The 27,155-nt window shown below is 36.7% G+C and overlaps 1 protein-coding gene across 5 annotated transcripts in view; it reads left to right on the top strand.

Annotated features, from left to right (window-relative positions):
* ATP8A1 (ATPase phospholipid transporting 8A1) overlaps positions 1-27,155 on the top strand; it is a 102,837-nt gene that overhangs the window by 6,130 nt on the left and 69,552 nt on the right. For 2 of the 5 annotated variants that reach the window (XM_088131099.1, XM_088131096.1), the window contains exons 2-8: positions 9,078-9,192; positions 10,054-10,153; positions 14,100-14,198; positions 18,578-18,623; positions 20,297-20,337; positions 23,189-23,262; positions 25,252-25,321. In XM_088131099.1, coding sequence (XP_087987225.1) covers positions 9,078-9,192; positions 10,054-10,153; positions 14,100-14,198; positions 18,578-18,623; positions 20,297-20,337; positions 23,189-23,262; positions 25,252-25,321 — 545 coding nt within the window. Of the gene's footprint in view, positions 1-9,077; positions 9,193-10,053; positions 10,154-14,099; positions 14,199-18,577; positions 18,624-20,296; positions 20,338-21,925; positions 22,000-23,188; positions 23,263-25,251; positions 25,322-27,155 lie in introns of those variants that run through there. The other 3 variants (XM_088131098.1, XM_088131097.1, XM_088131100.1) reach the window with 2 other exon arrangements.

The following is a 27,155-nucleotide window of genomic DNA, read 5'->3' as shown; positions in this document are numbered from 1 at the left end:
TGAGGCACGAAAGCCAGCGGGGTGACTTTGGGCCAGTCCCTCCCTCTCAGCACAATTCACCTCACTGGGTGGTTGTTGTGGAAAAAACTGGAGGAGGAAGGGGTATTAGGTATGTTTGCCACCTTAAGTTATTTATAAAAATAATAAAGGCAGGATAAAACAATCTAAAAAAAAAAGGTTTACATTGTCTTTCATGACATATTTTATTTTAAATGTACATTTTAATTGCACTTTTAATACCTATTATTCATTTCCTTTAAAAGGTCTGCATTTTTTTTCTTCCTAGCGTCTGCCCACAGGTGCAGGGTCCTTATTTTACTTAAAATACAGTATTGTACTGATCTGTTGTTTATCTCTACAAGCTCCATTTGAACTTATGGCTTTGTAGTGTCCCTTATTATAGAGACTAAAGGGTGCAATTGGTAGTCCTCATAATACAGTTTTAAAGAAAATAGAGAAGCATCATTTTCACAGCTATTATTCTACCATTCTAATTCATATTTATTTTTTTACTATTTGGCAAAGTATCTGTCCATAATGGAGTATAATTAACATGAAACGGTTTATTTGGTTGCTTGTAATCTTAATACACCGATATCTAATCTGCTTATTATACAAAATAATACCCAATCTTTCTCTTAATTTTTTCTGCTTCCTTCCAAAATATTAAAATATTCTGATTTCTGCAGATTAATACATAGGCCTAAGACTTCTTCAAAATCTATCAGTTCCTCTTTTAATGCTTCAGATGTTTTAAGTGGATCTGACAACCTGAGTAAAACATTGCCAGTGTATCAAATTAATATTTCTCCACCCCTTTATTGACTCCTGTAATATACATATTCTGTCTTAATTGTTGAGCCAAGGGTTGCATAGCTATAATGAACAGCAATGGAGATAGAAGGCATCTTTGTCCTGATCTACATTAAAGTTCAATAGGATTTGGATTTAAAATATGTGTTATTATTGTACATTGTTGGTATAATAGCTCAATCCCAAATTATTTTAAGTTTCATAAAGCCTTGTTTTCTTTTTAATAAAAATAATTTTAATCCTAACATCACCTTTCATGATGATTAAAACTCTTATGAGAAAAATCTCAAAACAAGGCAGAATCTCCTCAAAAACAGTGTACTTCCTGGAACAGGTAAAACTTAACTGTAAAAAAACATTCCATCATTTACTAGATGGATCCATCCTGTATAGTAGTGCAGTCTGTGTTGTAAGAGACAATTCAGGAAAGAACCCCTCTCATGTCTACTAAACCTGTAATAGTGATAAAAATGCTGAACTCTGAAATGCAGAAGGTAATATATTAGAACAAGTGGCCCCTTAGGCATCCTTCTGATCTTAGATGTCCAGTGCTCCAAAGATTAAAATTAGGAAATTAATTAAAATAAAGCTTTGACCTGTAATACTGTAACATCTATAGGTTCACTGGCTTCAGTGTAAGTTATTGAGATTTTTTCAGTCTTAGGGTGAATGAATGCCAGTTTGCAAAGAGTTAGTTAGGATAACTCTCTGACAACTAAACAACTCATCCAAATGTGTTGTAGGAGAAACTGGCAAAAGGAAGATCAAGTTTTGAGAATGCACTGGATCAGACTGGATCTATGGGAAAAAATCTCCCAGTGCATATCTATGTCCAATTCTAAAACCCTCCCTCTTCCCATTTGGTCATGTGATTCAGAGCAGAGCATTTGCAGCCTGCCCTCTACTTCCCAGTCCCTACTGGGATGCCCAGATGCAGGTTGAAGGAAGAGCAGAAGCACAGGTGCAACCCTTTATTTTGTTACACCATAGTTCTGTTTCTAAATATAACCAGTCATATGCTCGGAAGCAGGGAATGAAGGCTGAAGTAAAACTTCATCTGTGATCTTTTATTGATGTGACATAAATTTTTTAAAAATTATCAGAGACAACTCTATTATAAGTTGCAGCAGAGCTCATTCTTCCCCCTGCTGTTTAACTTCTACATGAAATCACTGGGAGAGGGTCATTTGCTAGCATGGAGTAAGATGTCATCAATAGGCTGATGATACCCATTATATATCTGCATCCTGAGCTGGATAGGAGATGCAGAAGAGGTTCTGACCCAGTGCCTGGAGGCTGTTAGGTTTGGATGGGGAAAAACAGGCTTTAATTGAAGTGTACCAAGACGGAGTGGCTGTGGATTCAGAAGCAGATGGAGTAGCAGATGGATAGCCCTTCTTTGACTCTGAATGGGGTAGCATTCCCCCAGATGCAGTTGCCCTGCAATTTGGAGTCTTTCTGGCCGCACATCTCCTGCCAGCACAATTATGTCTTGTGTGCTAGTTGTAGCTTTTCTGGATCAGGAAACTTTACTCAAGAGATCTATGCCTGTGGAAGAATACCACCCAAATTGAGTAGGTATTTTTCCCTCCTGAGATCGTTTTGGTGTTGCCTGAGAAGGAGGGTTAAAACAGCCCTTCTCCTTAACTGGAGAGTTTGCTTCATAAAAGGGAATCTAAAGCAAGCATTGTGTGGATGTGTCAAAGTAGGAAGACAACAGAGATGCGGGGAAACAGAAACCTCCAACCCAAAGGCAAGCACCTCAGCAGCACTCAAGCAGCAAGAGAAAACTGCAAGATCACTGAGAGGCAGAGCTGTGAGACGGGAGGAAAAGAGCCCAGCCAGAGTCTACAAACCCAAGCAAGCCCACTGCGTGCAGCAGCCCAGTTGCAGAACTCCAAAAACCAGCTCCAGCAACAGAAGACTGTGCGTGTTGGGGGGTGGGGGAGAGAAAAACCCATTTGCAAGTCTGTAGAAGAGAGAAAAGGGTTTTCGCAAGCAAATGGACTGAGATTGGGTACAAGACCTGAAGACCTGGGGGGGAAGGAAATATTTTAAGAGCTAAGAAATAGTTAAGGTAGGAAAACATAGTACTACAAAACATAGAGAAACAGAGAGATAGAAATTTATAGGTTAAATAATAGAAAGTTGTAAACATAGTAATAGGAAGACAGAATAAGATAGCTAGGAAAATAGAAACAGGTATAGAATTAGCATTAAGTTTAGAAGTAAGGAATAGGAATTTAATTTTGTACAATAAAACAGTTTTTTGTGGAAAAAACAAATGCAGTCTTTGTGTCTATGTTCTATATCATATTAAGAAAAACCCTAACACTCCCCTTCTCATCTCATTGCTAGATTATTGCAATGCTGAGTAGATGGTTCTGCCCTTGAAAGCCAACTGGAAGCTTCAGCTGCTGGGTGGTTATGGGGACACCAGCTTTCACACATGTAACAGCATTGCAGGATTCTAGTTAGCTACCAGGTGTAATTCAGGGTGCTGGGTGTAATCCTTAAAACCTTACATGGCTCAGTGACTATTTTTTGCATCTGAATGAGATAGCTTGCTAAGGGTCCTACTTTTCAAGGAGTGTAATCTTCAGGGACTCTGGACTTGAGACTTCTTGTGTTCTCCTTAGGGCCCAGGAAGGTTCCCCTTGTATAGTGGTGCATCAGGTTGATTGCTTATATAGGTAGTCCTCGTTTAATTACCACAATTGGGACCGGCAACTCAGACATTAAGCAGAAGGGTCACTAAGTGAAACGGCAACTGTGCTTATGATCTTACTCAGCTTTGCTTTGCTTTGTTGTTGTTGTTTAGTCGTTAAGTCGTGTCCGACTCTTCGTGACCCCATGAACCATATTGCGCCAGGCCTTCCTGTCCTTCACTGCCTCCCTGAGTTTGCTCAGTTTCATGCTCATTGCTTCAGTGATGCTATCTAACCATCTCATCCTCTGCCGTCCTCTTCTCCTTTTGCCTTCAATCTTTCCCAGCATCAGGGTCTTCTCCAAAGAGATCTCTCTTCGCATTAGGTGACCAAAATATCTGAGCTTGAGCTTCATTATCGATCCTTCCAATGAGCAATCAGGGTTGATTTCCTTTAAGATTGACTGGTTTGACCTCCTAGCAGTCCAGGGGACTCTCAAGAGTCTTCTCCAGCACCACAGTTCAAAGGCATCAATTCTTCGGCGCTCAGCCTTCTTTATGGTCCAGCTCTCACAGCCATACATTACTACTGGAAAAACCATAGCTTTGACTATGCGGATCTTTGTCGGCAAGATGACGTCTCTGCTTTTTAATATGCTATCTAGGCTTGCCATAGCTTTCCTCCCAAGGAGCAAGCGTCTTTTAATTTCATGGCTGCAGTCTCCATCTGCGGTGATCTTGGAGCCCAAATAAATGAAGTCTGTTACTGCTTCCATTTCTACCCCTTCTATTTGCCAGGAATTGATGGGTCCAGATGCCATGATCTTAGTTTTTTTAATGTTGAGTTTCAAGCCAGCTTTTGCACTCTCCTCTTTCACCCTCATCAAGAGGCTCTTTAGTTCTTCTTCACTTTCTGCCATTACGGTGGTATCGTCCGCATATCTGAGGTTGTTGATGATTCTCCCTGCAATCTTAATTCCGGCTTGTGATTCTTCCAGCCTGGCATTTCTCATGATGTACTCTGCATATAGGTTAAATAAGCAGGGTGACAGTATACAGCCTTGTCGTACACCTTTCCCTATTTTGAACCAATCGGTTGTTCCATGACCGGTTCTGACTGTTGCTTCTTGGCCCGCATACAGATTTCTCAGGAGACAGGTAAGGTGGTCTGGTACTCCCATCTCTAAGAATTTGCCACAGTTTGTTGTGATCCACACAATCAAAGGCTTTTGCATAGTCAATGAAGCAGAAGTAGATATTTTTCTGGAACTCTCGTGCTTTCTCCATGATCCAGCGAATGTTGGCGATTTGATCTCTAGTTCCTCTGCCTCTTCGAAACCCAGCTTGTACATCTGGTAGTTCTCGGTTCATGTATTGCTGAAGCCTAGCTTGTAGGATTTTGAGCATAACCTTGCTAGCATGTGAAATGAGTGCAATTGTGCGATAGTTTGAGCATTCTTTGGCGTTGCCCTTCTTTGGAATTGGAACATAAACTGACCTTTTCCAATCCCGTGGCCACTGTTGCGTTTTCCAAACTTGCTGGCATATTGAGTGCAGCACTTTAACACCATCATCTTTTAGTATTTTAAATAACTCGGCTGGAATACTGTCATCTCCACTAGCTTTGTTGTTAGCAATGCTTCCTAAGGCCCACTTGACTTCACTCTCTAGGATGTCTGGCTCAAGGTCAGTGATCACACCAGCGTGGACATCAGGGACATTAAGATCTTTCTTGTATAGTTCTTCTGTGTATTCTTGCCACCTCTTCTTAATCTCTTCTGCTTCTGTTAGGTCCCTGCCTTTTTTGTCCTTTATCATGCCCATCTTTGCACTAAACGTTCCTTTCATATCTCCAATTTTCTTGTAGAGATCTCTAGTCTTCCCCATTCTATTGTTTTCCTCAATTTCTTTGCATTGTTCATTTAAGAAGGCCTTCTTATCTCTCCTTGCTATTCTCTGGAAATCTGCATTCAGTTGCTTATATCTTTCCCTTTCACCCTTGCTTTTCGCATTCCTTCTTTCCACAGCTATTTGTAAAGCCTCATCAGACAGCCATTTTGCTTTCTTGCATTTCTTTTTCTTTGGGATGGTTTTAGTTGCTGCCTCCTGTACAGTGTTACGGACCTCCGTCCATAGTTCTTCAGGCACTCTGTCTACCAAATCTAATCCTCTAAATCTATTCATCACCTTCACTGTGTACTCACAAGGAATATGATCTAAGTCATACCTGAGTGGTCTAGTGGTTTTCCCTACTTTCTTCAATTTAAGCCTAAATTTTGCAGTAAGAAGCTCATGATCTGAGCCACAGTCAGCTCCTGGTCTTGTTTTTGCTGTCTGTATAGAGCTTCTCCATCTTTGGCTGCAAAGTATATAATCAATCTGGTTTCGGTATTGACCATCTGGTGATGTCCATGTGTAGAGTCGTCTCTTGTGTTGTTGGAAAAGAGTGTTTGCTATGACTAGCTTGTTCTCTTGACAGAACTCTATTAGCCTTTGCCCTGCTTCATTTTGTACTCCAAGGCCAAACTTGCCTGTTATTCCAATTACTTCTTGACTTCCTACTTTAGCATTCCAATCCCCTATGATGAAAAGGACATTTTTATTTATTTTTTTTTTGGTGCTAGTTCTAGAAGGTGTTGTAGGTCTTCATAGAAGCGGTCAACTTCAGCTTCTTCAGCATCAGTGGTTGGGGCATAGACTTGGATGACTGTGATATTGAATGGTTTGCCTTGGATACGCACTGAGATCATTCTGTCGTTTTTGAGGTTGTACCCCATTACTGCCTTTCCCACTCTCTTACTGACTATGAGTGCAACTCCATTTCTTCTAAGAGTTTCTTGCCCACAGTAGTAGATATAATGGTCACCCGAATTAAATTCACCCATGCCCGTCCATTTAAGTTCGCTGATTCCCAAGATGTCGATGTTCAATCTTGTCATCTCATGTTTGACCACATCCAGCTTGCCTTGGTTCATAGATCTTACATTCCAGGTACCTATACAATATTGTTCTTTACAGCATCGGACCTTCTTTTCGCTTCCAGATACATCCACAGCTGAACGTCCTTTCGGCTTTGGCCCAGCCGCTTCACTCTTTCTGGAGCTACTTGGAATTGCCCTCCGCTCTTCCCCAGTAGCATATTGGACACCTTCCGACCTGAGGGGCTCATCTTCCGGCGTCATATCTTTTAGCCTTTTAACATTGTCCATGGGGTTTTCTTGGCAAGGATACTGGAGTGGGTTGCCATTTCCTTCTCCAGTGGACCACATTTTGTCAGAACTCTCTGTCATGACCTGTCCGTCTTGGGTGGCCCTGCACAGTATAGCTCATGGCTTCACTGAGCTACGCAAGCCCCTTCACTACGACAAGGCAGTGATCCATGAAGGAGAGATAGAATATACTTACAACTAAAAGATGTAATTAGCGTTAAGAATTACAATGTAATTGTTATTTCTTGCAACATGCAACTGAATTGTAATATATTTATAGATAACTCAATAAAAACAATTTCTAAATAATTCTATGAATTTGGATGGATAGATGAGCCTTACAGCTGAGCAAAGGGGTTAATTAGGTAATGGCTTACAAAGATGGTGGAGGAATGTGTTGAAGAAGAGTAGAAAATGAGTGAGATTGGGATTGGGGAGCAGAGAGTGAGTGAGACCACAGAGTGCTGCAATAGATCACTGGAATTGAAAAGGAGAAGTGGAAGCTGACAGTTCAGCCATGGCTGAAGAAATGAAGATTTAGAGAATGGAAGAGGGAGAAGATGGTTGCAGAGAGGAAAGAAACTGAGAAGGAGTAGTTGCAACTGGAAAGTTAGACCTGCAGGAAGCAGATTAAGGGTATGATGGTTCTGGATGGTGGTAAAGACCCCAAAACCAGTGTTTGGATTGAAAGAGGAAAGAAAGGAAGGTGGAAGGAGGCCTCAGAATAAAGAGGGAGACTTTGGATGATTGGAATGAACTCGCCGTGAGTGGCGTCCCAGAGATGATGATACTCAGGGCAGAAAAACCAGGTGGCAGGCTAAGAGCTACATGTCCTAGAGAAGCAGTGGACAAAGTGTACGTCAAGGGCATTGGTTTTTGGAATACCTTTGGTCACTGGTTTTGGGAGGCACAGTTATTGTAACTTTACAACTGAGGGCAGAGACTAGAATGTTGGGCTAGGTCCCAGTTATTCACCAGTGTGGGCACCAGAAGTATGAATATAAGGCCCATGAATACTAAGGGGTCTTGTTGGGAGGTTCTACTGATGATAGGAGGCCTCAGATAGCTTCTTGAGACCTACATTGGCTTCACTTTGTGTATGTTGATATTAAACCATCATCCTGGGCCAGGCTAAAGTCTTGGCCTAGTATTTGGAAGCTGGACAAATCTATATGAGAGAAAACAAAGCTGAAGTTTAATCCTAACAAAACAGTTCAGTTTTCCCAACAACTATCTGGTTTCCTCTCTACTCCATTTATAATCTTGGATGGGATGGCACTGTCCCCTGAAGGGGCAGGACTGTGACTCAAGTGTTCTAGACTCAGGACTACTATTGGATAAAGAGGTGGCAGCCATAACTGCGGAGGCCTTCACCTAACTTTGGTTGGTACTCCAGCTGTAGCTCTTTTCTGGAGCAAGAGGACCTGGTGATAGTAACACAAGGTCTTATCACCATCAAAATAGACTATTGCAATGTGATCTACATGGGATTATCTTTGTAGGTTACTTGGAAACCACAGTTGATGTAATATGTAACTGTCTATGCGCTAGCAAGCAAGAACAGTTATAATATAGCCATGTGACAACTATATTTCAGGTATTGTACTGGCTTTCAGCAGATTTCAGAGTCCATCCAAAATGTTAGTGTTAACTTTTAAACTGCTTAAGTGTTTTGCTTCTAGGTACTTATAAGACCACCTTCTCCAGGTAGAATCAATCAATTCAGCATGCTCATTGCAGTTGAAAATGTTGAGTATTATTGATTCACAACAAATGAGATTAGTGGCTTAGAGGCAGTGTTCATCTTTGGTGGTCTCCACCCTGTGTAATAGTCTTCTTAGCTTCTTTTTGCTGAACAGTCAAGACTGAGGTATTCTATAAGACTTTTGGGAACTATCGTTACTCAATATTGGTGACTATCCATAACTAAAATTACAGTCACTGTTTTTATTTTAATGGTTTTCGTTATCTTGGCATTTATTTTTGGTTTTAACTGCACATTATTTTTTGTGTTTTACTACTGTAAACCTCTATAAGTTGCAAGATTCAACCATATAAAACTTTAACAAATAAGTAAGTCCCTGCCCAGAGTATACTACAGGCTATAAATATTATTAAATAAATAACATTAAAATGTAATTTATTTCTGTTTAATCAAAATATTCAATTTAAATACTTTGAGCAATTGAAAAAGCTACCATGCCAATAATGAAGTGGGGAAATATAAAATCATCCTAAATAGGAATTAAAAAAATTAATTTTATCAATACAAATGGTACTAGAATATGTACAAAGCATTTTTTTAATATTTCTCACTACTTATGTTTAAAAATAGTTTTTTCTATTTGAATAACCATAGTATTTAAATGTACATATTAAGTATATGTTAAGTTTCTAATATTTTACAGGTTATGAGAAGACAGATGATGTTTCAGAGAAGACATCATTAGCTGATCAAGAGGAAGTGAGAACTATATTTATCAATCAGCCACAATTCTCTAAATTCTGTAGCAATCATGTCAGGTATTTGTAACTAACTTTTTGTATAATTAACTTATATATTCTGATTCATAGGCAAAGCACTGTTGCACAATTGCAGCACAAGCTCTGACCTGTTGTGTGTGTGGTATCACATATAAATAATAAATAAATCAAGTTGCTTTAGTCATTTATGCCCCTAAACCTCACCCATGTATATCTCTGATCTGTTACTAGTTATTGTTAATATTTGCAATTCTACACTATGATTATTATTTTATTTATTTAATTTCTATAGCCACCCATCTCAACCAAGTGACTCTTATATTATTATTTTTTATTATTATTATTATTATATAATTATAATAATTTATAGTAATGGTATTCTCTTTGGAGTTTAGGAAAAATATGGTAGAATTTGTTAACATACTAAATTTTTATTATGGGTGAATACTTGGAAAAAAATAATATGACGAACCTTTACAGTGTTTTAAATGTTATAATCCCTGACTTGTAAGAGGTTTCAGAGAGTTGGAAAAATAGTTTGGTATCCTTACATATTTTTAGTGCAAATCAAAAGAGCTTTTTCTTGCTATTTTCTTTATCTGTTTGCTGCCTTATGGCAGTCACAGATTTTTACAACCCAGTTGTTGTACTGTTCTTATATTTTGAATTGTGGCCCCAAAAGTAAAACTACAAAACAGTAAGAAACAAAAATAAATATTGAATATTTAATGGCAATTCTACAATTTTGTTTCCAAATCTCTTAGGAGTTATATGTATTTAGGCATACAAATACTGAATTAACTCTTAAAATACTCTCTGTATACAGTGCTTAGTTAATTCTGATTACAAATATTACATATTTTTTATCTTAATTATGTGCTTTTAATTTCTGTCTCTTAGCACTGCAAAATACAATGTTATCACATTCCTGCCAAGGTTCCTCTATTCCCAGTTCAGGAGAGCTGCTAATGCCTTTTTTCTTTTCATTGCATTGCTTCAGGTAAGAGCGTGTGCAAGTGCTCTGCTCGCTCTCTCCCTACCCCCACCCCTGAAAAACATTTAATTGTTAGATATCACAAAATCATTTGTAATGTCCTGAATTGTTACAAGTTTGAATTATGTGATGTCCAAGTTCAGAAAAAATATTGGAAGTTCTTAGGGAGTTAAATTTTAAACTACAGAGATGTCTTTTTTTCTCTCTAAATATAGCTATATTTTCTAGCTTTTCTTATGAAAAGATTCCTAAGAAGTGCTTTGGACCCTGTGGAAGCATAGTACCTATCTACTATTCATTAAATTAACCGGATATTTCCCAGGTTTCAGCATGAGCCTGAGAAAAAATACTTCAAGCATTCAAAAATGCTTGCATTAATTTTAATGAGTTTATTCCTTTAAAGCATCATCTTTTTTTTTTCAGGCTCACTCAAAAATCTGAAAAGTCACACCGCTTTAATGATTAACAAAGAGATGCTACACTCATGTGAGGCCTAAAGCACTTCTTCCAAATCATTTTAGAAGAGTATAAATTAATATTTTCTGAAAAACATATATCGCTGTACTAAATTTTAAACTGAAACTTGTTTTACCAGTTGTACTTTCCCATGCATATGAATAGATATAATAAAGAATGGCTATGATGTAAGCATTTTTATAGGAAAGACCAACTCCTAGATTTTCTTCTCTAAATTGTAGCTATCATATAATAATGAGGAATTTAACTCTCCTGACTGAACTTTGTCATTGGGCATATATTTTGACTTCAGTGTTACTATAGAACATAATATATCAAGCAAAAAAAACATTATGGGCTCAGTTAAATAATTGTGATATGACTCCTTTGATATCACGTTAGGGGCTTTGGTTCTGTTCTAGCTCTATACAGTGGGGCAAAAAAGTATTTAGTCAGCCACCAGTTGTGCAAGTTCTCCCACTTAAAAAGATGAGAGAGGCCTGTAATTTTCATCATAGGTATACCTCAACTATGAGAGACAAAATGGGGGGGAAAATCCAGAAAATCACATTGTCTGATTTTTAAAGAATTTATTTGCAAATCATGGTGGAAAATAAGTATTTGGTCACCTACAAACAAGCAAGATGTCTGGCTCTCACAGACCTGTAACTACTTCTTTAAGAGGCTCCTCTGTCCTCCACTCGTTACCTGCAGTAATGGCACCTGTTTGACCTTGTTATCAGTATAAAAGACACCTGTCCACAACCTCAAACAGTCACACTCCAAACTCCACTATGGCCAAGACCAAAGAGCTGTGGAAGGACACCAGAAACAAAATTGTAGACCTGCACCAGGCTGGGAAGACTGAATCTGCAATAGGCAAGCAGCTTGATGTGAAGAAATCAACTGTGGGAGCAATCATTAGAAAATGGAAGACATACAAGACCACTGATAATCTCCCTCAATCTGGGGCTCCATGCAAGATCTCACCCTGTGGGGTCAAAATGATCACAAAAACGGTGAGCAAAAATCCCAGAACCACATGGGGGGACCTAGTGAATGACCTGCAGAGAGCTGGGACCAAAGTAACAAAGGCTACCATCAGTAACACACTACGCTGCCAGGGACTCAAATCCTGCAATGCCAGACGTGTCCCCCTGCTTAAGCCAGTACATGTCCGGGCCCGTCCGAAGTTTGCTAGAGAGCATTTGGATGATCCAGAAGAGGATTGGGAGAATGTCATATGGTCAGATGAAACCAAAGTAGAACGTTTTGGTCTAAACTCAACTCCTCGTGTTTGGAGGAGAGAGAATGCTGAGTTGCATCCAAAGAACACCATACCTACTGTGAAGCATGGGGGTGGAAACATTATGCTTTGGGGCTGTTTTTCTGCAAAGGGACCAGGACGACTGATCCATGTAAAGGAAAGAATGAATGGGGCCATGTATCGTGAGATTTTGAGTGAACACCTCCTTCCATCAGCAAGGGCATTGAAGATGAAACGTGGCTGGGTCTTTCAGCATGACAATGATCCCAAGCACACCGCCCGGGCAACGAAGGAGTGGCTTCGTAAGAAGCATTTCAAGGTCCTGGAGTGGCCTAGCCAGTCTCCAGATCTCAACCCCATGGAAAACCTTTGAAGGGAGTTGAAAGTCCGTGTTGCCCAGCAACAGCCCCAAAACATCACTGCTCTAGAGGAGATCTGCATGGAGGAATGGGCCAAAATACCAGCAACAGTGTGTGAAAACCTTGTGAAGACTTACAGAAAACGTTTGACCTCTGTCATTGCCAACAAAGGATATATAACAAAGTATTGAGATGAACTTTTGATATTGACCAAATACTTATTTTCCACCATGATTTGCAAATAAATTCTTTAAAAATCAGACAATGTGATTTTCTGGATTTTTTTCCCCATTTTGTCTCTCATAGTTGAGGTATACCTATGATGAAAATTACAGGCCTCTCTCGTCTTTTTAAGTGGGAGAACTTGCACAATTGGTGGCTGACTAAATACTTTTTTGCCCCACTGTACTGTACCATTTCCTGCATTAAAGGCTGTAAGGCACACTTGGAGGATGATGGGATGAAGTATAACACATTTTCACATTACAGATTTATATTCTGGCATAATCCCAGTTTCAAAATTGCAGGTAATTTTTTTAAAGTCATGGGCAAGTTAGCAGTATCTATGCTTTATATAGGCTTCTTCCTAGTCACGTTTTTAAACCATTTGAGTTATGATAAAAGGAATTTGATTACCTGAAATGGTAAAGTGGCAGTCTATTCAGTTAAACTTCTCTTGAGGTCACAGATTGTCTAAAACTCCCTAATTACTATTAGTATTGGAATGTCTTTTGGGATGATTATAAATATGCCATGTTTTTAATAAACAGTTAATAAGTATAATTAGGGTAGATAATAGTTATTTGCAAGTATTCTGGAATAAAGTATTGGAATATCCATATTGAAAATTCAGTGGTTAACAGACTTAAAAAATATCAAGTATGTTTCTTATTAAGAGGATGCTAATTCAGCAAAAGATTCTTTTTCATGTTTACTGGACATCATAGACCTCCATGGAAAATCAATACTCAATACACATCAATATTGAATAAGCTTTATAATGGTAGTTGACCAATTTTAACAAGAAGGAAAGGAGATAATTCTGAAATGGCAAATAAAAATTATAAATATTATAGCAAAACTAATCATAGAATGGATGTGGTAGAGTACACACAGCAAAGCAAACATTCAGAGAAATGAAATCACATTGGTTTGACAACAATAACTTGAGACTTGCAAGATTGATTTCAGCCCTATGAGGTAGACCAGACTGAGAAATGTACCGGGTAGACCTAAAACTACTTTTATTAAACAGCTATAATAACAGAACCTTGCAAGTCAGAATGTGCTTCCCTTCACTGGGAACTGGGGAAGAGGAGGGATGTCTGAGTCATTTTTGTAAACCACTTTCCTGGTCTGGGCTCAGCACTCATTTATCTGATCAATGCCTTGGCAACCAATCTTCCCTCTGTCCTTCAAGGCCGTCCTCTTATACTCACTACAATTATTCTATGTGGTCAAAATTTAATGTTTTTGTTGTTACTGTTTTCATTCTGTTTGTACTTTTCCTTTCTTTCCTTTCTTTTTCTTTTATATATTAAAGCAATAAAATAAAGAATGAAGAATGACTAGGATAATATATATGTATATACAAGTTGTACATATCATATCAGAAAGAAGTCTAAAAGTAATGATGGTGGGATAAGAAGAAAGGGATATTTAAATAATTGAAAGTTAGAAGCAAGAATAATTGAATCCTAAGGTTTCCCATTTCACTCCTTTGTTCAAACTTTAAGTTACCTATTTGAGAAATTGTCCTCATTAGCATTTAAATGGATTCTGTTGATGTCCCATTTTTATTGAATATATTTTCATATAATTAATTGATGCTATTAACGTTAAAATTCTTTTTTTTTTCCTTATTCTTTAGCAAATTCCAGATGTTTCTCCAACAGGACGGTATACTACTTTGGTCCCTCTCTTATTTATTTTAGTTGTAGCAGCAGTTAAAGAAATAATAGAAGATATTGTAAGTAACAAAATATTTTCTTAATAAGTTTAAACTAATGCTTATCTTCAAATAAGATATGCTGTTTAAATTTAAGTGGACTTAAACCAAATGTGCTCACTTTGGTCTTTTCTCTTTTTTCTCTTTCTCTTTCTCTCTTTCTCTCTTTCTCTCTTTCTTTCTTTCTTTCTTTCTTTCTTTCTTTCTTTCTTTCTTTCTTTCTTTCTTTCTTTCTTTCTTTCTAGCAGCTAAACAAAAAAACCCACACATTTCATTAAGCAGCATGCATCTATTATTTTATGTGTGAAATGTGGAGTCCTTGGGGTTCTCTAAGCTTGGTTGTTTTCTTGCAAACATTTCATTACCCGGCTAGGTAACATTTTCGGTGGTAGAATAGAGTGGAGTTTGCTCTCTGTTTATATACAGTGGTAGTTCCTTGATTAGGTTATTGTTTACTACTTGATTATATGTCTGGTGATAATCTTGGTGTTAATCCCGCCTTATCTGGGTAATGATTGATTGCTGGTGTGGAGATGTTCTGGTCTTTGTTTCCTTGTTATTGCCTCTTTTGAATAGTGTGTAGATGTTGTTTGTCCCTATGTGCCTGTTGATGGCTGCCTTGTCTGAATACCAAGCTTCCAGGAATTCCCTCGCATTTTTGGATTTAGCTTGGTCTAAGATGCTGACAGTTTCCCAGTTTAAACTATGGTTATGTCTGTCCATGTGTTGTGAGATTAAGGAGTTTTCATCATGTCTTCTGACTGTTAGTTGGTGTTCAAACTCTGCAATCTCTTAAATACTAATTTATTATTCATTTTATAACAATCAACCATGTGCTAATTTCCAAATCGCAGATGATCCTTTTATCATATACTCTACTTACAAAGATTTGTTTGTTTGTTTGTTTATACAATTTATTAGCTGTCCATCTCACTTTTTCAAGCAACTCTGGGTGGCATACAACAGGGTTAAAAAGCCATAAATACATTAAAAGTATAAAAAATATAAAAAACCAAAGTAAAACAGAAAATAATAGGTGAAGGGATATAAAAATAACACAGCCACCTCACTGGATCACCCATCCCCTGGGGTCCCTAGCCCTGCTGGCACAACCAAGTCTTGAGGGACCTCCAGAAGTTCAACAGTGACGAGGCCAACCTCACCTCAGGGGGAAGAAGATTCCACAGCGTAGGCGCCACAGCAGAAGAGGCCTGCCGCCTAGAGCCCACCAAATGTAGCTCCCTAGGCGTTGGAACCCGTAACATGCCCTCCTGCTGGACCTGGTAGGACCGGCAGATGAAATCAGGGAGAAGTGGTCCCTAAAGTAATCCGGTCCAATGCCATGAAGGGCTTTAAAGGTCAACACCAGCACCTTGAATTGGACCCAGAAACAAACTGGTAATCAATGCAGCTCACAAAGCAGAGGTGTGACATGTGTTCTACCAGAAGCACATATAACTGCTCGCGCCACTGCAGTTTGCACCAGCTGAAGTTTCTGGATACTCTTCAAGGGCAACCCCATGTAGAGCGCATTGCAGTAGTCTAACTAGGAGGCGACCAGGGCATGAGTGACCATGAGAAGGTCCCCCTGATCCAAGAACAGATGCAACTGGTGCACAGTACAAACTTGTGCAAAGGCCCTCCTAGCCATGACTGCCACCTGCTCATCAAGCAGGAGTCGCGAGTCCAGAAAGACCCCAGATTGCACACAGGGTCTGTTTGGGGCAGTGCGACCCCATCCACAGCCAAAGATGATAAAGTCCTAGAACCACAGGGCCCAAAGCCACTCAGTCTTGCCAGGGTTCAGTTGAAGCCTGTTGTTCCCCATCCAGACCCTCACAGTCTCCAGACACTGGAATAAGATGTCCACAGCATCACTTAATTCGCCAGGGGTGGAGATGTACAACTGAGTATCATCAGCATACTGATGATACCTCACCCCATGGCAATGGATGAGCTCACCCAGCAGTCTCATGTAGATGTTAAATAGGAGAGGAGAGAGCACCGATCCCTGCGGCACCCCACATAGTAGGGGCCGAGGGTGGGATCTCTCATTCCCAGTCACCACCGACTGGAACCAACCCCGTAGAAAGGAGGAGAACCAGCACAACACTGTGCCACCTGCTTCCAGTCCTCTGAGTCGATCCAGAAGGATACCATGGTTGATGGTATCGAAGGCTGCTGAAAGGTCAAGTAAGGCAAGGACGGATGCACAACCACCATCCCTCCCACCTCAGTTCTTTACACATCTAGGTTTTTTTCTCTATTGGATCTTCATAAGTATTCTTTAGGTTAGCTAAGACTCTATTCAGATTTGAAATAGTCTCTTCCTTATGGTTGAAAACTAAAACTAATTTGAAAGGGAACACCCATTTATATGTATTCAGTGTTTTGATAATATTTCTGTCCCTCTTGAAGGCTTTTTTTCTTTGCAACGTAGCCCGGATTTATATCTTGAAATAATAGCATTTTTTCTCTATCCTGATTAGGCTCCTTTATCTTCCAAGCTTTTCACAAAATTATGTCTTTCACCCAAGAATTTACAAATTTTACTATAACCCTTGGGTTTTGATCTGGTTGAACCTAAATAAATATTCTATAGCCACATTCTACACATCCATGTCTGAAAGTTTTAAATTTGGTTACTTACCATGAAGCTTTGATATAAGATATCCAATTAAAATAAGTCTTTTCTTCAGTTTCCTTAATTCCTCTAATTCTTGAATGATTTCTTCTATTCTGATCCTGTACATTACAATGGATCAGGACAGGACAATGGATCCTGTCAAATCCATTTCTCTTAGCAACATCATATGCTTTGCCAGCAGTTTAAGCAACCACTGAAATTTGAGAAGACAGTTCTTTTAGTTGTTTATAACTAATTCAAGCATATTTGCCAAGTCTAGCTCACTTATTCCATTCCACTTTTTGTTATTAATTGCATTGCTTAATTAGATTTGCTATCAAGTCAATTTCACAGCTTCATCACATAGAGTACTTGCTTTTCAGGTTTTTATTCCATCAGAATTCCATCATGTCATCTTTCTCCATCGTTTCTTTTTCATTACTAGAATGGGGGCTGCTTTTGGACCATCCATGCAAACCTTAATTCTTCTGCCTTTGGCATCTTTTTATTGCTGATCTTGACAATTAGTCAGATATCAGTTTTTTAAAAAGTGAAATTACATGAAAAGAGAAAGCATCAACTTAGTATGCCATCTTCTCCAGTGGCTACCACGCCCCCAAAACTGAATAATATTAAGATGTATTCAAAATCAAATACTTATTTAGAGGCCAAAACTAATGCTTAAATGACTTGTTCTTATTTCTTGTTTTAAGGTAGAAATTACATACTGTATAGATTTCCATTAATGGGCTTGCCAACCTACCATTAGCAAGCATCTTATTCTGGCAAGTTCTTCTACCTTTCCTCAGGCATGGGGGGAAAGTGACAGATATCCTTGACCTTAACCCCAACCCTGTAATAGGCTAAAAAATAATAAATACGTTTCCTAGTTTCTGATATAAAATCTAGGAGACTTTTTGCACTTTCCCAATTTCAGGTGAGAGGTGAATTATCAAACCTAAGCAAAACACCATAAACAAGGAACTATATATAGGTAGTCCTCAGTTAACAATGGTAATTAGGGCCAGTATTTCTGTTGCTAAGCAATGCAGTCATAAAGTGCAATGTCACATGGCCACATTGCTTAGCAAGAGCAATCCCAGTAGTCCCTGTTGCTGATATTAAGTAAGGTTCGTGGGTCATTAAATAAGGACCGCCTCTCAACTTCCTGCTGGCTTCCAACAGCCAAAGCCAGTGGGGAAGCCAGCAGGAAGTTGGAAGTCCCAGGTGGATTATAAGCAGGCTGGCAGGCAGGCTATTCAAGGGGCTTGGGGTGGCTGCTGCCGTGTGTGGGTGGGCGTGTAAGGGTGCACGAGGGGCCAGCGCAAGCGTGGTGGGACTTGGGGTGGCTGCTGCCAGGTGCGCAAGGGGCCAGTGAGGCACGAGCACAGTAGGACTTGGAGTGGCTGCTTCCAGGTGCACAAGGGGCCAGCGAGCCACAAGTGTGGCAGGGCTTGGGGTGGCTACTGCCACAATAGGCCAAGAGAATGATTTTTCAAAAAATAAACATTTTGAACAAATCCCATAGCAAAACACAAGCAGCAGTTAATAATGCTTTTTACAGCCCGTCTGCATAACACAGTGCTTCTTTTTAAATTAAAATTCTGCCTAGGTTTGCATAAAATATAAGTCACAAAAAACTAACCAGCTGGTTCTTTAACTTGATTTGTTATACATGTTGTGTGAACCTAGTCATAATTTCTTTTCATATATAACTTGCTTAATTTTTTAATATTCCCTAACAGTGATGTAACATTTATGCAATTTGTTTCAGAAAAGACATAAAGCTGATAATGCTGTGAATAAAAAGGAAATACAAGGTAGGAAGTTTCACGTATCACCATTTTTTAACTGTTCAGCGAGTAAAAATGAAGTCATAGGAAGTTTTCTGAATCGTGCTGTTTTTATAATTATGATAATAAGTTTTATTTATTTAAATTATTTCTATGGCCCCCCATCTCATGGCAGTGACTCTAGATGTTGTTCAAAGTTGAAACAACAATTTATAGAATGCAGTTCCATTAATTATTTCAGTAAAATAATTTATTTTAATTGTTGTACGCTGCCCAGAGTCATTTTGTGTGAAATGGGCGGCTATATAAGTATGATGTATAAATAAATTAAATAAATAAATAAAAATGAGTAGTTACTGTTAGGCATGTATGTATATTTTTCAGTGCTTGACTGGAAAACTATTAAACTGTTTTCAGAATATGATATTCAGCTTTCAGAGTGAGTCAGATGGCTCTACATATCTGGAGTGTATCCACAAGATTCTTTAGAGCGTGATTCAGTGATTAGAAAAATAGCTGAGCTGGATTTCAACATCACTTTTTACTGGATTCCAAATCCATAGCAAAATTTAAGGAAATTTAAGCTTCTAGTCTTCAATCAATTAACACAGAGAAAATAGTATCTTTACAGCCAGAATATCTCTTGTGTACAAATGGTTAACTACTGAAGTGTGCATAAAATCTTGTGGAAGCCCTGTTTTAATTCTGGCCATTTTAGAAAAATCCCACTTTTCCTTTAGGAGCCACAAAGCCAGCCAAATGTGTATCTGCTTAAAATGAGATTGAGGATTTAGGTGAATCACTTGCACATCCTCAACATTAATACAGAAACAAGAGACATGTATGGGTGTGCATGTGTCAGAACAGAAAATATTGTTGCAACATTGCAATTGAAAGGCCATACATTTGTACATGTAATGTATATGCAAAAGGGGCAAGACGTGAATCAAAGGGCCACAACCACTACCACCACCACCACCACCACCACCACCACCATCCCTGTGGATGCCACTATGTGAAATTGATAAGGAGGTATATTGTACCTAGAAAGTCAGCAGTGTTAAGTCACACACATTGACCCACACCTCAATGCTCAAGACCAGCAAACTCCTAATGCTTCGGCTTTTATAGAGGTAGTCACACTTGCTGATGATCAATTGATCAAGGGCATTTGATTAGCAGCACCTGGCTACTACTTAGCCTCTTCATAGCTATGGAAACAGTAAGGGTGTACTTCGTTTTTCACACATGGCTTCCCCATTTTGGCTTTCTTTTTGTAAAATAAATGACGACATGGTGTAATATGTCATGTGTTGTTGTTCATCTGAGGTTGTATTTACCTACTTTTGAGAACTGCTGATGACTGGATGATTTTTATTATGTCCTGATACATTAAACCATAGGACTCAAAGAGGGTGTACTTTCTTTTTCACACGACTGTATCTTGTTTTTTTTTTTTGTACAAATCTTGTTTTATATTCAAAATTCTCTGTTGGCACACAAGTTAAAATATATATTTTTTAATAGAATAAATTTATGTACCGTAAGTTTATTCCACATAATTTCATTTTGTCTTTTTATGTATAATGTCTATCTGATTATAATTGGATCTTTGAGCAAATTTTAAATTGGTAAAAATACATTTTGACCATTGACTTAATAGAATATTTGTGGTTTTATTGTCGTTTTTAATGATACAGTATTGAGAAACGGAGCTTGGGAAATTGTACATTGGGAAAAGGTATGCAATTTCATTATTGTTCAGAATGTAAAATATCAGTATGATTTGGATCCAAAGAACTGAACAGACCAAAATGCTTGTTCAGTGCTGTTCTGAAGATTGTTCTCACAAAAACTGTTGAAAGAGTATGTCTGTTGTCAGGATATTTAATAGAGTTTAGCTTTGTGCAGCCTTTTGCACTACCTCTTGTAAAAATGAAAGATTACATCTTACATTCAGTGATATAGCATACTAATAGTATAAGATGTAAGCAATTCTGTGCCCACAGAAGGGTAACTTTGGATCCAAATCTTTATATATGTCATGGTGAGTTACATTGAATAAATGAAATTTTATGTTTATCATATTGATTAAATTGTCATTAAATCGATTAAGTTTAATTTTTACCATATGTTTACCATATTTGTTAAATTGTAATTAGTTTATTGAAAATTCTGATTTATTTTTCATTGCCTACATAATAATTCAATGCAGGTATGATCATTAATGTATTAATTTATTTGCTTTGATGCACAAGGGATTTGGGCAAAAGAAATCCCCTGTTCTATGCCAATAGTTCCCAAAGTTGCCCTTTTCCTATAATATTAATGCAACTTTGGTTGCTTTCACACAGCATAGTTAGCAAATATCCTGGATTCTCACAATACTTTGAATGAAATGGGCTGGGTTAACCTATGTTAAGTCACCCAAAGTTTCAAGCTTAGCAAGTTGTAAAAATACAAGTGTATCTGATCTGTTTAAACATGTAAATGTGGCCACTGTGCTAACAAAGCATCATAATAAAGAATTTAATAATATTACTTCTCTTGCTTAGCATAGAATATTGCTTTAATTGTTCTTATAAATGCCTTCATTCATTATGGATTGCAGGGTTTACTTATGAGATAATAAGTACTGGACATTTGAAGTACAAATTCATTTTACATATTTTTAATTCAGGACAACTGTAAATCTATATTTATCCACATAGAAATAAGTTTCATTGAACTAAGTGGGGCTTACTGCAAAGTAGAATTTTTTGAATAAATCTCCTAATCAATTTTACATAGTCACAAGAGAGATTAATTTCTCTTGTAGTATTTGATTTAACAGATTTTATATTGTATAAACTTTATTTCTCAGCCAGTAAAGATCTTCCCAATTATTATAATTTTGTTATTATACAAGTGCTACAGGAGCCCATAATTCATTGGTAGAATTTATGCATTAAATACAATCCAAAGTTTATAGTTCTTGGAGGATTACTTTCAGACTATACAACATGATTTAAATAAGGCAAAGAGCTGACTGATTATAAAGGTGCCTTTTATATTCATATCAAGTAACAAGACAGATCACTATGTTTTGTTATGGGGAAATAGTGTTTTACTTTCTGTCATAAAATGAAGATAGAAATGTGCTCATTCTGTTAAATGGGAGAAAAATATATGTAGATGAGAATTCACATGCTTTTTGAACTTCCTATACAGTAAATTCCATTTAAATAGTTTACTAGTTTTATTACATAGTGTGTACTTAAATACCGCAAAAACAAAAAGGATTATTCTGCTAGTTTCAGACTATTAACCAATTCCTAGTTTTCTTTCAGGTAGATGTTGGAGATATAGTTTTAATAAAAGGCAAAGAATATATACCTGCTGACATTGTACTTCTCTCATCAAGGTAGAGATGCTCATCAATGCTTCCAGAATAGAGACTGTTTTCTCTCTCCAGCTTTGATCCATAATTGCGCCAAGGAAATAAAGAATAAACAGAAGTATTTAGGAATACATTTATTGCATACCTGAATTATTACTAAAATTTACTACTTTGAATGAATAAAGTCCTGGGCTTTCCAATGTATCTGATTATATTTTCTTTCATAGTTTGGAACTCAGGAGTTCTTACTCCTAATTTTATTTAATTTGTCACACAAATCTATTAATTGAAAATAAAATATTAGTTTGGGGCACAATGATGTCTTATTATTAACAAAGCGTTCCATTGACATTTTCCTGAGAAGATAGTGTTTAAAATTACAAAGAAGCCTTAAGTCATGCTTTCAGGATGCAAAATACTATATTTTATACTTGTGAAATTTAATCTTGTTTATCTATATTTCCTTGGACAACTCAATATATGAAACAATTTTTTTCAAAATCTATTTGATTGGGTCATTATCTCCAAGTATAAATATTTAAATAGATAATAGATAAATAAATCTTATTAGCCTTACCTGATGATTTTTAAAATATACAGTTCCTGTTTAGGCAGGCCACTTCTCAATGGAAGATGATACTTCACAATCTTCTTAGTATTGTTGTGAAGGAAAGCCCCACAGAGGAGAAGATCCTTCCTGTGTTACGTTCTGTGAGGCATAGCGATTTGATTTCCATTCCGTCTACATCATGGTAGATGTGCTGTATTTGAATTTCTAGAAGAAATATGAGAATACATCTCTAGGAGTGTGGAAGAGCCATGAATCCCAATATTTACTAATTCTGTTAAAGGAGTTCCCAACTTCTGAAAAGGAATCCAGGAGAAGCTTTCCCTTCATTCCTTTTTTAATTGTTATTATTTTGCTAAAGTTAAATAAAATATTGTTCTGTGGTATTTCACTTCTAGTATCATGAATTTGTATTGCAATTTGCTGTCTACATTTTAATTATTTGTAGGCTTATTTTTGTTGTACCTGAAAGTATTTTAAATGATATATTTTTCTGATCTGAATTAAATAGATTTTGAGGAAAAAAGACATCAAGTATTTATTAACATGCTTTATATAATAATTTCAACTTTCTATCTTTTTAATCCATTTGATTTCTGCCCTTTTATTTATTATTCTGTTATAATTATTTCAAAACTGGTAAAGGTTGCAGTAGGGGAAATAGTGAAGGTGACCAATGGGGAGCATCTCCCAGCTGATCTCATCAGTCTGTCAACAAGGTTAGAATGAACCAGTTATAGAAGAAATGTGTATCTGGGTCCTTCTACTAAATCAAAACAAAACTTTATTATAGATAGGCATTCATTTAAATGGAAGTACAAGGGAACTATGCTTAGGCTTCCTTTTTCATTCTTAAAGACTTTGTCTAAGCAAATGTATATTGTTAAGGCTGCAAGCGTAGACATACTTGTACTTCAGCATACACTCCACTGAAATTAATTGGAAGTTCAGTTATAAATCAAGAGGCTTAGAATGATAAATGATACAAAGACAGTTGATCTACTTCTACCCTTATTCCGTAAAATGAATGAATGAAATAAACTGTTTTGTAAATTTTTAAATCATATATCCATTTATACTATAGAGAACCTCTTGTTTTCATTAATTTTATATAGCACTTAAATGTGAGTAAATGATACATTTTGAGAATTATAGAGGACCCGCAGCACAAACATGAATGTTGCATGCTTTGTACTGCATGCAGTTGGCATTTGCTGATGGATGAACAGCATGATGCTTCAGTAAATGCAGTTTTTATATGTTTTTATATAGTTTGTCTGATGTGATTACATTTTATTGGATTTCATTAATTAATTTATCTATCAGGATTTAAATATATTCCAACTGAAATAATTTGCATGCTAAGCTGTAATCAGTAAATTACATTTTCAGAAAAACTGACTTTTAAAAAGTCCGTGTAAATTGAAGAAATTCCTGTTTAAATATGGACATGTTTTGTAATTTTACTAAATATTTTATGTTTAGTAAATATATTTATAGCATCAATGTAAGATCAACATTATATGTATTTTAGGAAATACTCTGGTATTTTCTTACAATGCATTTAATTATAATTTTAACTTTAACTCTTAAAACAAGTGTTTATACATATTTATTTTTATTAATCAGATTTATGTCCCACCACAATCATAGATTCTCAGCAGCTCACAATATTAAATAGAACATAGTAATCAAACAAAAATATCTTATAAATATATTAAATATAAAAGATTTAATTAAATATTCAATATTAATAATAATTAATGTTCTATTAAAAGAACCTGTCATTGACTTACACAAATCAGGCTGCATTCTTATTTAGCTTCTGATATTTTGCTCAGTATGACCACAGCTTTCCAATCCTAGTAACTAGAAATTTGTTTTTAAAATGTAAGGCTTTCGGGGATCTGAGTATTGGTTAGAAGTGCTGCCTGGATTCATCCATGTCAGTGTGAAATCATGTTAATTTAATAAGGTTTATATAGTGGGTATGAAAATGTACATGAATCTGGAATAATTTCATTGTAGTCCAAGGATCTGTGATTATATAGAGAGGTTTCCTTTCCTGAGAAAATTGGGTAAAGGCACATATAATACAATAATGATATGCAATTTTTTTGCCAATAGCCTTTTCCCTATTCCAGCTAGGTAACTTTTTTGTAGGGGGAACAAGCTATAACTTGCAGATATGCATAGCCATAAACCATGTTTTATTTGGATTTACTTAAACTATAGTTTAATTATAAGCCAGGAAGCAAAAATGTCCACTATCTGAGCTGCAGCTGTGAAGCTTGTACCCAAAATATGAAGAATATCACCTTGCATCTGGAATTACTCTGGTTGTGCAGCCTTTTTCACGCATGTAATGGTTCCTTATGGACTTCATGTTGCACAATTGCTTACTTTGTTACTTTATGTTATTCAAACCTATGGACTGCAAGCTTAGTTTTACCAGATGATTTAGCTTGCTTTTTCTGCCTGACACTTTGCAAGGAGACTTTAAGAACTGGAATCACTTAGTTTCTACCAGTGCATTAATGAAGGCAATCTGAGTCATTTGCATATTTTAAGAGTAATTTTCTGAAAATGTGAATTACTAGTTAATTTTTTTTTAAATGACAACATAAACTAAAGAATGATGCTGCATTTTAGTGGAAATAGATTCTGGACTACTTAATTTATAAAATGGATCTTCTCTTTTCTATAAGTGAGCCGCAAGCTATGTGCTACATTGAAACATCAAATTTAGATGGTGAAACTAATTTAAAAATACGACAGGTAAGAAATGAGTTTTTTTCTTATCAGTTAAACTTATTTATGTTGATATGGAGCTTCCATATTGTTCTAAGATGCACAATGCATAGCTTGTAATGTGAAGCAGAATGTTAAAGGGCACAAAATGCATGGAGGGAGAGGAACATCCATTCAAGTCCCTAAGAGATGTATGCAGTGATTCAAAGTGTGTTGCATACCGCTGGTGTTAGCCCTGTTATTTACATACGGAAGCATCTGTGTTTTTTTTCAGCAGATGAATTAAGCTGAAAGACCTTATCTTAAGGTCAAGAAGTTTGTTATATGGAAAAGAACTTGCACTCCCAACTATTTTGTACATATATCTTTGTATCAAGCCATGTATATTTTATATTTCTAATTTTTGATATGGAAAATGCATATAAATTTTACATCATGTAGAATCTTAATTCTAAATCAGTTTAAAAGCATAAATATCTTAAGGGTTATAATCCTATATATTCAATTACTAAGAAGTTGAACTTATTGACACCTAAGATTTATACAGTTACTTCACATTTTCAACATTTATATAGATAGCTGCAGCTTCTCTGTTGTTGACAATTCAGTTTAGCTATTAGTTTTTTTTACTACAGATAGTCCTCGAGTACAGCTGCAATTGGGACTGGGATTGCCATCGCTAAGTGATGCAGTTGTAAAGTGTGGTGCCATTAACTTTGCTTGTGGGAAGCTAGCAGGAAAGGTCACGAATGGTAATCACATGACTGCGGGACGCTGCAGTCGTAAATGCGAGCTGGTTGCCAAGCACCCAAATTTTGTTCATGTGAACAAAATTGCGGGGGCATTGCAGTGGCCAGAACTTTGAGGACCAGTTGTAAGTCCCTTTGTTCAGTGCCGTCATAACTTCGAACAGTCGCTGAATGAATGGTCATAACTCTAAGATTACTTTATACGACAGAAGTATTTTGTAGATATTCCTCATGCCCCATGCCCAATATTGTGGCACTGAATTCTGTTTCATGAACTACATCTCAGAATTTTTCAAAATTTCTTGGTAATGAAATAACACTTTATGCTCCAGATTTAGGACTGTTTTGATTGAAGGGCTGCTATCTAAAATATCCTTTTTAATCCTTTTAATAAATTAATTAATTTTAATTAATTCAGTATTTTCAGTTGCTTCCTTGGTATGAGTTTATGATCTGGTTAGCTCAGGAAACCTTGATTTATTTGCAAAATATTGGTAATATAACTATTTTCTTCTATGTATGCATTTTTAGAATTCACATATAAAAATTAATAAATGTCTTAACTTTAATGTTTGCAGTCTTCTCAACAGACTTCCTTTGATTGTCAGTTTTATGAGGGTCTCTACTTTATATTCAATTCTGGGAAAATCTGAAATGGAAAATTTGGCACTGCAGGTGAACAGGGAGGGAGGAAGGAGAATGAGAAGACAGTATCAAATTAAAAAATAAATAGGATTTTTTATGAAAATGTATTAAAATATGAATATGCTATCTAATCAATAGATAAATAATTAGGGCTAGTGAAAAGATCTAAACATGGTTTGAAATAAGTGTGAATACAGCTTAGAGCAGAGAAAAAACATTTGAAAATATTTTGCTTTTGTCTTAAATTTGTCACGTCACTTGTGAACATTAACTGTTACTAGTTTCAGCTAGCAAGCTTAGTGGGTCATCAGTCATCGTGCAGTTTGGGTTTGGCTTAGAGTGATATTTCTGAATCTTTCCATTCTGATTTAACTTTATTACGGACCACTTAAAATCATAGTTAAAAATACTCATTTTTATATAATTCTGTGTGTGTATGTTTCTAACTGACCATAATTAATATTAAG

This window comes from Python bivittatus, unplaced genomic scaffold (assembly GCF_059951505.1).
Source record: "Python bivittatus isolate LINGU-HERP-01145 unplaced genomic scaffold, Pbiv_v1 ctg000970_np1212, whole genome shotgun sequence".
Classification (NCBI taxonomy): domain Eukaryota; kingdom Metazoa; phylum Chordata; class Lepidosauria; order Squamata; family Pythonidae; genus Python; species Python bivittatus.
The sequence above is the reverse complement of the archived record's forward strand: the minus strand, read 5'-3'. Positions and strand labels throughout refer to the sequence as shown.